Raw genomic sequence first — 13,734 nt, forward strand, 5'->3', positions numbered from 1 at the left:
GTTTTTTTTTTATAAACATTGACATGATGTAATATCCCATGTACCGTTGCTTATCTCAGATTGTATTTACCTCATTTTAACACCTGGTATATCCTGCCATGCAAAACTGAACTGAACAGAAGATGTACTTCCTTTTTATTATGACTGTGTATACAAAGCAAAGCAGCAGAGGAGACAAGCATTTGCTTCCTATAACAAGGGCTTTAACTCGCATACTCATCAGAGTAGCATCGGTATCAAATGACCTATTAAACATGATATTGCAGCATTGCGCCCTTGCAATCTCCCCATTTCAATGTGTAGTGAAAGTGTAGACTTCAAACTAGATACCTGTTTTTTTAAATTGTGTTGACAGGCCGACTAAAACCAGACTTTTCTTATCTAAATACAGTCATCATTTTGGCACAGGAAGAATGGGTAAAAACAGGATTTTGTAATGGAAACGTTTGTGATCAGAAAGACCTTGACTCAATAGGCCTGATGACCAAAAATTATTTAAATGAAGCAGAATTATGTAGGAGCAGCAGTCTTCTTTCTTTGTAGGTTGACATTCACTGAACAGAATATGGTTAAATGGTATTAAAGTCAAGTGGTTATATATCAGTTTACTCCATTACAGCCTACTGTTGGGCTTCACAACACTGAGGTGAGCACAAGACCCTTGGAAGTTCATCCTTGCTATTGACAATATGCTGGTAGACTAAGCAAACCTAGCAATGGGACATACTGATGTTAATTGGGAAGAATGGTTATTTAAGTTTACTTTGAATGGTTGCTGGTCCCAGAGGTGTTGGTCTGAGTAAAACAGCTGAAATACTGGGATTTTCTTACAACCATCTCTTTGGTTTACAGAGCATGTTCCTAAAAAGAGAAAATATCCACTGATCAGAAGCTCTCTGGGTGAAAATGTCTTGCTGATGCTAGAGGTCACAGCAGACTGCCAGGAAGACTTCAAAGCCTTAGTCTCAATCTCATCCTGGTTTTTTGAAAATGAACTTTTATTTAAAATATTTTTGATACAAATTTTCTTTTTCTAAAAAAAAAAAAAAAAGAAAGAAAAGAAAAGAATATACATTCTACATTCTGAAAGCCAAACAAGTTCTAAATTTGGTACTAGTAAGGTGTAACTTATGAAGTAGCCGATGAGCGTATATGGATAATCAAGTATCTACTCCGGCCTGCGTTGCTATACTGGCTTTGCGCACATTAGGTGGTACTTGACTAGGGATGGGTACCGGTATCCGGTGCCAGCAGCGCACATTTCGGTGCTTTATTTCTGTGCTTTTTTTTTTCTGAGATGTCATACACTTTGGATTCTAGCCAATTATTTTACCTTTCCAAGGATAGTAGGCGGGCCCAGGTACGTACGTTCTTTTAGAGCAGAGCTACAGATTAAAAATGCCCAAGGCGAAGCGGTTAAAAGTCTGGCTGTACTTCACACCAAAAGATGCAAACTCAGCAGCCTGCAACAAGTGCTTTAAGCTGATGCTGTGCAAAGGAGGTAACACCTTGAATCTGATAAAACACCTGGCGACGCATAGCGCTTTTTTAAAAGCCGAGAAATGCACCGTATTTGATAGCTTGCTGCAAGACCTCACACCGAGCACATCTACTGAGGGTGTGGCGCCTGTTATCGGACCTGGAGTTAGCAACATCCCACCAAGAACCCAAAGAGGAGAGTCCTGGCCCCTAGCCCTGCCAGTGTAGCAGAAATGATGAGGATGATGATGCAGCAGCAGCCGTTCTTCTCTGCGTGAGTAGCTTAATGTTGTTCGTTTGTAATTTACGTTGAGTAGGCTAACCACGTTATTAAATTAATGCATGTATGGTGAACTAGCAAACACCGTCATAGTTACATGCGGCTTTCTTCTTGTTCGATAGAGTGATACCATATATGCCCTACAGCTGCAGAAAAGGCTAACATTGTTATCTTTTTACAGAAAAAAAAAAACAAAAACAAAAAACAGCTAAACATGAGAGGTTTTTGGACAGAATTTGTGTTTGCCATTGTTTAAGCACCGGTTCCAACCAAAGGAGGTATGTTGTATCAACAGAAAAGGCTAACTTGGTTATCATTTTGCAGAAAAAAAAGAGACTTCTAAAAATAAAAACATAAGAGGTTTTTGGACAAAGTTTGTGTTCTCCACTTTTTAAGCATCGGTTCGAGCATCGGCACCGTTTCAAAAGTACCGGTTTGGCACCGGTATTGGATAAAACCTAAACGATACCCATCCCTATACTTGACTGTTATGGAAAACAACTAAAACAGAGGCGAGTCTGTAGTAGTGGAAGAAGGCTAATAGAGAAAGCATTCATCTCTCTATCCACCAACTGCCTTATTCATCTCTTCTGCCCTAAAAACTGCTACAGGAAGTCTTTCATAGCTCATTAACATTATTATTTTTTACTACTACGATTATACCTGGTGACGCTAAAGAGTATTTAAAGAGTATATAGCTACCTAGCTTACCAATTAACCTAACCCCACTAACTGCATGTCTTTGGATTGTAGGAGGAAACCGGAGTACCTGGACAGAACCCATGCAAACACAAAGAGAACATGCAAATTCCAAACAGAAAGACCTTGGTCAGATGGTGAATTTGAACTTCTTGCTGTGAGGCAGCAGTGCTAACCACCACACCACCGTCCTACATACATGCATGCACATGCCCACTATACTGAAATAACTCTACCTTACCTTCATGGACGGTCACCCCACAGTTGTCACACTGAATTATTTCATCTGCATCCTCGCTGTTGTCTCCCAGACAAACGCAGCAGATGAGAATGTGTTGTGTGCTCCAGGTCTGGGACCGATCCAGCAAAGCACCCTGGGGAATCAGGGAGCAGAGTCAGAGTCACAAACCCAATGACTGACATTCATGGAAACGGTTGAAGTTGATTCTCTTGAATTTACTATGATGACATCAAAACCTCTCATTGGATTGCAGGCATTCTATGACTCGTGTTATACTTTGGTATTATGGAGCACCAAGCAAAGGTGCCAATGTAAAAGCCAGCTGCCTTAAATTTAGTTCAGCTGCAAATAAGCTAAAACAAACTTATGGTATTAAGCTCTTAGATATTACAGATATTAAAAAATAGTTATTTTATTTTAGATTATCTCTGATTTTGGAGCAGGCGTTAACAACACTCCTGAAAAGAGTTTCTATTCTTAATAGATAAAACACTAAACCAGCATATAAGAGAAGAAGAAAACAGATTCCCATGATGCATTTAGTATTTTCTTTTTCAGTCACCTTTCTCACTCAATATGTGTTAATAGACCTCTCTTCATTAAAGCACACTTGTTATTAATCTCTGGCTCTCCTCTACAGCATGTCTTTATCCTGCCTTCCTTCTCTCAGGCTCAGGAAGGTTCTGCCGGAGGTTTCTTCCTGTTAAAAGGGAGTTTTTCCTTCCTGCTGTCACCAAAGTGCTTGATCATAGGGGGTCATATGATTGTTGGGTTTTTCTCTGTATTATTGTAAGGTCTACCTTACAATATAAAGCGCCTTGAGGTGACTGTTATTGTGATTTAGGGCTGTATAAATAAAATTGAATTGAATGTAAAAGGAATTTTAATAAATGAACAATAAAAATTACATGTTGTTATTAACAAGAGTTCAACCTCCATCCATCCATCTTCTTCTGTTTTATCCGGGGCCGGGTTTCGGGGGCAGCAGCCTAAGCAGAGAAGCCCAGACCTCCCTCTCCCCAGCCACCTCCTCCAGCTTATCTGGGGGAACACCAAGGCTTTTCCAGGCCAGCCGAGAGATATAATATCTCTCCAGCATGTCCTGGGTCTGCCCCAGGGCCTCCTCCCAGTGGGACATGCCCGGAACACCTCACCCAGGAGGCACCCAGGAGGAATCCTTGTCAGATGCCCGAACCACCTCAGCTGGCTCCTTTCGATGTGGAGGAGCAGCGGCTCTACTCTGAGATTTGGTGTGTTCATGGTTATGAGCTTTTGTACATGTTTGTCTGCATGTGACTGCAATGAAAAGAGGCCAGCATACAGTATCAGCATCCTAGTTTGCCCTGTACTTTGATGCAAAGCTTTTGTGTTGCTAAAAACAAGATGTTGCAATAGTTTTAAATTGTGTTGATAGGCCAATATTTTTAATGATTTGTTCGCTTTTTCCTCATGTCAGAGTTTGTTGATCGGGTGTTTTGTTCAACGCCTCCCACTCTTTTTGGGTTTGTTTTTTTTTACCCAGTAAAGGAATGTTTTGGATGCTAGAACTGTGTTTTCCTTCACTCAACCTGAGCTCAGCGTTTCATAATGACTCTGCCTCTTTGCTCTTTGTGGTGTGTGTGTAGGTGGGCTCCATCTCCACATTAATCCTCTGAGCTCCGGGTGTAGTTGGCCATTTTTGACTTTATCTTTTTATTTCACCTTTAAACACGGGTATTATGCTTTTCAGCACAACCATGTCTGAATTTACAGTTATTTTCTTTATTTTGACAAACTGTATGAACACAATTGACCTAAACTCACATAAAAACAAAACCAATCGTAAAATCTGAGTAGTTCGATTTTAGACTAATAAAAACCACAACACAAATTATTTTCCTAACTTGACATATAAATTGTAAATTTTTAAAACTTAAGCACAAATTTTGCAAACAATAAAGTTATACATAATATTTACCTAGAAATGCTGCCATGCTTTAGGTTTTTTTTGGGTTGTTGTTTGGTTTTTTTCCACAACCATTTAAAACTATTTACAAAACAGGTGCCACAAAATGATGCCACACAAATGATTTTTGCCACTCAAAAAAATAGTTTCTGTCCACACCAAGACAGGGTAGCACATCACGGGCCTGACAACAGATGGTGTCACTCCTCCTGTTTTAGACCCGGAGACAGCGTTGACATTGCATCATTACATCTACCTTTGGTGGCTTTTTGGCTACCATCTGTGACATTCAGTAGTGGAGTCATTGTTTTGACACACAAAACAAAGCCAATAACTACACTACTACACAACACTACACACGTGCAAAACTTCCCCCTCTTCCTAAGCAATCAAATGCCACATGTTACAATATAATTTTTTGATTGGTTGACATAACGCATTGTTCCACCAACAGAGAAGGGAGTGTTCATCCTGTAATTAAGGGTGGCCATTCAACAATGGTGTTCATCAAAAACATTTTATTAGTTATTATTATTAACAATGTTTATTTGGTTTGAACTGCTTTTTGAAACGTGTCTGATCTTGTACTCACCTCGCTGCCCTTTCCCTGGGACATGCTATCATTGGTCAGTTCTTCATCAAAAGCACTGCTGCTCTTCGTCTTCTTTTTGGACTTCTTCGCTTCTTTGTCACTATCACTGCTACTATTAATGTTGTCCTCACCATCTTCCTTGTCATCATCATCATCATCATCGCCGTCGCCATCTTCGTCATCATCATCATCGTCGTCGTCATCATCATCGTCATCGTTGTCATCGTCATCACTAGCACTTTCACCACCCTCTTCATCTGTGCCTCCTTTCTGAGAGTTTGCTTTGCCTTTCTTCTTTCCTGCTGTGGGTCTCCAGTCATTATCATCTTCACTATCGTAGTCGTCCATCTCGTTCAGGTCTTCCATGGTGGTAAAGTCCAGAAGTGGGCGGTTCCTGCGGAAATTCCATTTCTTGGGCTCAGCTTGAGACTCTTCAGCATTTACATTGTTGGATGCAGACACTAAGGAAGATCCAGTTTCAGCAGCTTCAGCAGGCTCTGAAATTTTCTTGGTCTTGCGTCTGCCTTTGGGTGCGATGACAGTGGGAGTGTCTTTGGTGGAACTGTCTGACGATTGCTGCCGTTTGCTCTTCTCCTCATCCTCAGTCAAGTTCTCCTCAGCAGCCAGGTCTTTGGTCTCCTCCTCATCTATGCCATCATCTGCTGAAGCAGCATTATCTGAATCACTTTCTGAACCGCCTGCACTCACTTTGGACCCTTCTTCATCACTGCCATTGCCTGTGCCCTCTGACCCTGTCACAACAGAGAAGAAAGTGTCTGTGAGATCACTGAAAAGTCTGGCTGTTTCTCCAGCAGAACCCACAATGTGGAGGAGGGGGTCTGTTTACAGTCAAACTGGCATTAGTGAACTTAATAGCAAAAAGTAAAGAAATTTGGGACCCACAACTTCATTTTCTTTAGAAAACAGGCACCATGTAAATAAACAGGGTTTCAAATGGAATAACATTTACTGTCAAGAAGCATTCTCACAGCACAGAAATAATCAAACAAACACAAATTTCTCAACTTCGTATGTATACACCTCCTCAGTGTTTGTTTTGACTTCTGTGGTTAGGGCCTCCTTTGATGTATTTCTTTTATAATGCCCAACAGGTCACAGCAGATGCCCACCCTCCCCGAGCCTGGTTCTACTGGAGGCTTCTTCCTGTTAAAAGGGAGTTTTTCCTTCCCACTGTCACCAAAGCGCTTGCTCATAGGGGTCATTTGATTTCACAGGACTCTGTTAAATTCTACAAAAAAACAAAAAACTAAGTACACCCTTACTGTTTCCACAGGAATTAAGAGGTTAAGTAGCAGCCAGGTGCTACTAATGAAATTAATTAACTGATCATCAGCAAGGGTGACTACCTCTGGAGCATTTAGGTATCTGTTAACACAATGCCACAATCTTCTCACAAACGACATGCCAAATTCACCTCAAGATCAGACCAGGCAATGCTCAAGAGAAACTGCAAAACACCCAAAACCTATATCTCAGACTCCACAGGCACCAGAGTTAGGGTGTGAAATTTTAAAGTTCACGACAGTACAGCTACAAAAAGACTAAAATCAGTGTGAGTTGTCTGGAAGGGTTGTCAGAAGAAAACGTCTTCTCTTTTAAAAGAACATGTTTTAATTCTACAAGCTCTCACATATTGCGACATAATTACCTTCACAGTCTCTGCCCACATTGAAGTTTTATGTGGCAGTGGGCTGAGACTGTGCAAATCAAGAAAGAAGTCCCTGCTTCAAAATCAGCATCTAAAGCTTGACTAAAATTGGATCTCAGTGCAGCATTTGATACAGTTGACCACAACATATTACTGAAACGACTGGAGAACTGGGCAGGTCTTTCAGGAACTGTACTAAACTGGTTCAAAACATACTTAGAAAACAGGAAATACTTTGTATCAATAGGTAACTTCACATCCGAGCAGACAAGTATCACATGTGGAGTTCCCCAAGGTTCCATCTTGGGACCCCCTCTGTTTAACATCTACATGCTCCCACTGGCACAGATTATAAACAACAACAAAATAAACTACCACAGCTATGCAGATGACACACAAATATATATCACAATGTCACCAGGAGACCGAGGCCCTGTACAGGCTCTTGGTAAATGCATTGAGGAAATTAATGACTGGCTGTGCCACAATTTTCTCCAGCTAAACAAAAACAAAACTGAGGTAATAGTCTTTGGCGCCAAAGAAAAACGATTACAGGTCACCAGAGAACTTCAATCTATACACCTAAAAACCACCAACCAGGCGAGAAATTTGGGTGTAGTGATGGATGCAGACCTAAACTTAGAAAAACACATTAAGACAATAACAAAGTCAGCTTTCTATCACCTCAAGAATATTTCAAGGATAAAAGATCTGATGTCTCAACAGGACCTGGAAAAACTAGTCCATGCATTCATCTTTAGTAGGCTTGATTACTGTAACAGCATCTTTACAGGTCTACCTAAAAAAATCAGTCAGACAACTACAGCTCATTCAGAACTCTGCTGCTCGAGTCCTCACTAAGACCAAAAAAGTGGACCACATCAGTCCAGCTCTGAGGTCTTTACACTGGCTGCCTGTCCGTCAGAGGATAGACTTTAAAGTTCTGATGCTGGTCTATAAAGCTCTGAATGGTTTAGGACCAAAATACATCAGTGACCTCCTGACCCAGTATGAACCTTCCAGATCCCTCAGGTCATCTGAATCCGGTCTTTTATCAGTTCCCAGAGTCAGAACCAGACACGGAGCAGCTGCATTCAGCTTTTATGCTCCTTATATCTGGAACAAACTCCCAGAAAGCCTCAGATCAGCTGAAACACTCAGTTTATTTAAATCCAGGTTGAAGACTCACCTGTTCTCAGCTGCATTTGAATAAAGCACCAAATCCACACTGTTAAGCTTAAATTTCAAAACTTGCATTTAACTACTGATTTTATCTATTGTTCTGATTTTATCTGTTTTGATTTTATATACTGTTTTGTTTGTTTGTTAATTAGTTTGTTTGTTTGCTTGTTTTAATCAATTTTAAATCATGCTTTTTATTTGTTTTTGTTTCTAATGTCTCTGTAAAGCACTTTGAATCACCTTGTTGTTGAATTGTGCTATACAAATAAACTTGCCTTGCTTAAAATGTGCAGCTGCTCACATGGGCATCATCCTCTAGTATAGAAAGATTTGGAGGAATTGACTTCCTCCAAATTCCTCAACTTCATCTAAAATCAAAAGCTTAACAGTTAAAACTGAGATGCAACGGCTTTATCCAGCAGGAAAGTTATTCCAAACACACATCCAAACTAGTTTTGAAATCGATGTAGCAGGGTACAATAAAGTCTGTGAATGGTCCGCTCAAAGCCCCGAAAATAACCCTATAGAAAATTTCAGAAAATCATCAGAAGAAAGCCTAATGTGATATTTTTCAGATTCTTGAAATTTGGGATTATTATGAACCACAGATGACGAAATTCATAAAAAGAAAATTACACCGGAAAGTTTTATTCCAAACTTAGTGACTTGTGCATAAGAAAATTAAAATTCATCATTTCATATGTTGTTTTATGTAAATGAAATATTGGGGTTAAATTATTTTCTTTTATTTTCTAATACTGTAAAGTCATAGCATTTTTATTAAATTTTGCGCAGCATTTCAACTTTTCTAAAAAAAAAAAAAAAAATTAAAAATTAAATTAAATTAAATAAAACAGTTTGCATTTAAGTTAGCCAGCCAAAAGCTTATTAGTCTCAAGCCATTTGGACTGTTCATTTCTGAACAATAAAAAACTATGCATGTATTTAATACTGTTAGACATCACAAAGGCCATACTTACCTGAAGCATCTCCTACTTGAAAGTCACTGTCATCTGAACTGTCATAATCCAAGGCATCAAGCAGAGAGGCAGCAAGTGGTTTTACCTGCCGTCGCTTTAAACTGCGGTCCACTACATGGGGGAGTCCCAGAAACCAACAGACAAGAATGCAACATTTGAGTAAGATGTCATGAGCAGAAAAACACAGCTGAGAAGAAAAAAACTATAAAAAGCAGATAAGCTTTGCATGTTTAACCATGCAAAATTGTTTTTACTTTATTGCATAATGATCATTATAAAGCATAAAAGTGATAATATTTTATTTGATAGTATTTCAAATAAAATTGGGCTATGAAAAGGAGATGCTAGCAGGTGGTTATGTGCCCATATGTAAAGTGCAGCATTCTGTACTGCTGACCATAATATATTATTACAGCGATTACAGCATGCTATAGGTATTATAGGTACGCTGCAGTGGTTTGAAACATATCTGTCTAACAGATGGAGAGTCCTCTTCACACACTAAGGTTAATTATGGAGTTCCACAAGGTTCTGTGCTAGCACCAATTATTTTTACATTATACATCCTTTCCTTAGGTTGTATCATTAGAAGGCATAGAATACATTGTTGCTGTTATACAGGTGATACTCAACTTTATCTATCCAAAACAGATAACACACACTATTTAGTTAAACTAAACTGCAGGAATGTCTCAAAGGTAGGTAGATGACCTCCAATTTTCTGCTTCTAAATTCAGATAAAACTGAGGTTATTGTGCTCGGCCATAAAAAGTCTTACAAATATGGAATCTAGCCTCTGGATGCCACTACCTTAAGCTCCAGTAACACTGTGAGGAGTGTCTGAGTTGGGGTAAACTTAAGTGTCCATAAAGGGCTGAAAAATGTCTATAAGAGAGCCACTGACAATTTGTCAGCAAGATAGTTCCAGACTTTGAAGGCCTATACTGTTTTCTGCAGCCAAGTCTATGCTTTTCATACATAATCTTTTTCTTGCCTCCCACATTCCTGGTGAACTCCAGAACAAAAGAAGCAGTTTCATCCCACTTGCCAATCAATCAGCATTGGCCTACATGCTGCTGAGTTTTGGTGGACTCCACAAAAGTATGTTTGAAAGATTAGGAGTTTTATGGTTGAAAACTCCTGGCTGTGTTGTTTCTTGTCTACCTTCATTCAGTCATACTTCCCTTTGTCATAGGAAAATACATACCCTTATATATACACCTATAAAATACCAAAGGTACCGCAGTGCCGTAGGTAGGTTGTGTACGATAACACAAAGTTGCTTCAATGTAGAGATTGTTTTGTAATGATGGTCTAGTTCACCTGTACGGTCTGCACCTCAGATTGACGGCGAGTTACACTTAAAGACATTTAAAGCAAACTCAATTTGTGCTTTATGCAAATCAATCTATGCTGCTACACAAAATATTCAGCACCCAAACGTCCAATTACTTTTTAGCCCTTAACGTTCGGGTATCCTGTATCAAAAGGACAGTTCTCTCTCAAACGCGGCTTTAAATAGTGGCGTAAACCTATCTATTGTTTTCCCTTCAACACCAACACGAAACACAACGTTAATCAGCTGCAGACATTAGGTTTTCTGATGCTGGGATTTGTACAGCTCTTAGCTACGCAACTTGCCTATTAGCACACTGTTAGCAAACAAATAGCACCGCTGCGCCTAAACGGCTATCAAAAGCGGTCCCTGTTTTGTTTTCACGAACGATACATGTTTGTTTTTCTTTTTAACTGAAGAATCTACGATAGTCGTCTAAAACAGCTTAAGAGGTACACTTACCAGACATTTTGGTCCGTCAAGCACCATAGCTAATCGTGCTGAGCATTATTAGCTGTACTTAAATTATGACCTTCTAATTGAATCACTGATGCTCGTGATGCTTTTAGTATATATATATATATATATATAGGGACACAATTAAAAGCATTCAAAAGTAAGATCCAAGTTAATGTGTTAGCATCAGACCAAGTTAATGCAAAACTGCACGTAAAACACAACAGCATTAGCATTTAGCATACCAGCAACATCACTACTAGTCACAAAGTAGAGCCGGGCTAGCTAACTAGCAACAGTTTGAGGGAACAAATAATTGTTAATTGTGCCAGACGGCAAATACAATTTGAATATATATATATATATAAATGACAACGTGGAAGGACTCACTCTGTACTTCACGTTCACTACGACAGGTCTCCTATCAGAAGCATGGTATATGGACAATGGAGAACACCGTGGTGACGTACTGACGGCTGCATATTGTTGCTATGAGGACAGTTACGTAGTACAATATGACAGTCACGTGAGAGTTAGTGACTCAAAATAATAATATCTGAGTTTATAAACTTTATTTAATTAATGATGACATTAATTGTGTATAGAGTGCATGTAGGCCTACTATAAAACCAATGCTAAGTTTTGGAACCATAGAAATTATTAAAACAGCACTTACTGTATACACGTTTTTATCATAGACTATCCAATTTAGGGGATTTTATGGATTTTTTAAGAGTAATTACTATTACTAATTATCAATAGAATAACAACTTTTTTCATTCTGAAAGTTGGGAAATCCTTGTTACAACAGCTAAAACTAATAAATAGCTTGAAATTTGTATGTAGCACAACAAAATTTCCATAAGCTAAAAACTTCATAACACAAAAGAACTCAGTTAAATACAAAGAAAATAAAGGTTAGTGTGTAAAAAGCTGACTATAAAAATAAATAAATGGGATAAAATGTTTATGCACATCAGAACTTTTCTAAAAATGTACCTATTTGAGCTGGAATTGATGTAAACAGCACTGAACATTCATGGGGATGGTAAAAGTTTAAATTTCCATTTAAAATATCTATTTATGAACATTCTCACATTATGGTGGAATAACTATATAGAATAACTCAGGTTTGAACAATCAGATTGGGTGCACTGTATCAACATGAAAAAGGTGGACAAATAAATTATCCACATATATTTTTCAAAGATTCAAAATTACACTTAATTTATCATTAAAAAAGTTATAGGATTCAAAATCTATTGTTAATTAATTGTTTTTTAATTGTATCATTGCTCATGTCTGAGGTTTGGATTTTTTTGTGCATATTTTTGATTAAAAAAAAAATTCATAGAGAATCTAATGCTGACAATTAACTTATTTAATTTAAAACAGATTGGGGGGGGGGGGGGGGGGGGGGATTAAAAATTATGTTTTCTAATGAAAAAATGTGAATGTTACTCCAAAGGAATGGAGTTGTATAAATGTATACTTTGACTTATTTTCAAAATTAACTTTGTTTCTGTTGTCCTCTTTTGACTTTGTCAGTTTTGCAAATAAGAGATGATTAAAATAAATGAACCTAGATTGATCCTGATGCATGCTAAGGGGAAGACGGATGGGACAGGAAAGCAAAAGGGATGATTACAGCTGTCCTTTCTTGATGAAAAATGGCCCTGAATTGTGCAGAAAGAGGCCGTTTTTATCAGCTTGTATCAAAATACTGAGGATATCACAGTAGTGATCACTGTCATCATCACTATCAGCATTTTCATCCTTTTCTCTCCTGCCCTACTTTGATCAACATGGAGCCTGTTTGCAGCAGATAGTGTTGGAGGGAATGTGTTGAGTACTTTGTCTGACATTGAAATCAGTGGGATAATGACAGTCAGGCCAGGTGGAAGTATAACAGCCACTTCATTGCACCAGTTTTTCAAGCAGAAAAAGGGTTTATGCCTATAGTGCTTATGTACTATTATAGTTAAAGCCTCAAACCAATCCCCAAACACAAAAGGAAATCAGAATAGAAGTTTTCAGAAGTTGAGACTAAGAGAGAGTGAGGTGAGGATGGTCTCACTCCAATGCATCACATATGGAAGTTTAGGCATTTTAATGGACTGTGTATAACTTTTGTGCCATTTTTCAAAATGCAATCCAACATGACATTGTCATATGCGCTGGATTCCTCATCCGGTACTATGGCAACAAAAAATGAAGAAGGATTGGAAGGAGTTTGTAACAAAATATTTTTATTAAATATCATCTTAAGATGATAAATATCATTATTAAGATGGCGCCGGTGAGGTCGGCTGCCGTCACGACTGCTCCGACCACTTTTTCTTTGTCTTTGTTTTTTAAGTTAGTTTTCAGCGTTTCTAAATCGGCAAAATCATCACCATTGGGTACATTAGGTATGACAGTGACACTCTTGTTTCTATTGGTATACAATGTACTCACAATTCGAAGTTTTTAACTCCGGATCCGAGCTGGCCGAGTGAGATCTCGAGGGAGAACAAAGGGAAGCGGCGGCGGCGGCCTAGAGGGAAGCGAGCCGGCGTCAGGAACAGGCTGAGAGCTCGTGCACACCGCACACCTCTGCCTAGCATCCTGCTCGCCAACGTCCAGTCACTGGAGAACAAGCTTGACGACCTCAGGGCCAGGATAAAGTTCCAGAGAGACATTCGGGACTGCAATCTCCTCTGCTTCACCGAGACATGGCTGAACCCAGCGGTGCCGGACCACGCCATCCAGCCGGCCGAGTTCTTCTCGGTTCACCGCATGGACAGGACACGGGACTCGGGGAAGTCAAGGGGAGGCGGCGTGTGTTTAATGGTGAACAACAACTGGTGCAACAGTGCGAACGTTGTTCCTCTCA

At 39.1% G+C, this 13,734-nt stretch overlaps 1 protein-coding gene across 2 annotated transcripts in view; it reads right to left on the reverse strand.

Moving 5' to 3' along the window:
* Window positions 1-11,312, reverse strand: part of phf14 (PHD finger protein 14) — a 145,612-nt gene extending 134,300 nt beyond the window's left edge. For both annotated transcript variants that reach the window (XM_085378074.1, XM_085378075.1), the window contains exons 1-4: window positions 11,250-11,312; window positions 9,068-9,178; window positions 5,237-5,988; window positions 2,700-2,832 (exon numbers count right to left, since the gene is read on the reverse strand). In XM_085378074.1, the coding sequence (XP_085234200.1) occupies window positions 2,700-2,832; window positions 5,237-5,988; window positions 9,068-9,178; window position 11,250 (997 nt within the window). In that variant the 5' untranslated portion in view covers window positions 11,251-11,312. The remainder of the gene's footprint in view (window positions 1-2,699; window positions 2,833-5,236; window positions 5,989-9,067; window positions 9,179-11,249) is intronic.
* Between the last annotated feature and the right edge of the window lie 2,422 nt (window positions 11,313-13,734).

Source organism: Diplotaxodon limnothrissa, linkage group LG18, assembly GCF_057381915.1.
Source record: "Diplotaxodon limnothrissa isolate DT_005_m linkage group LG18, D_limnothrissa_male_GT1.1, whole genome shotgun sequence".
Lineage (NCBI taxonomy): Eukaryota > Metazoa > Chordata > Actinopteri > Cichliformes > Cichlidae > Diplotaxodon > Diplotaxodon limnothrissa.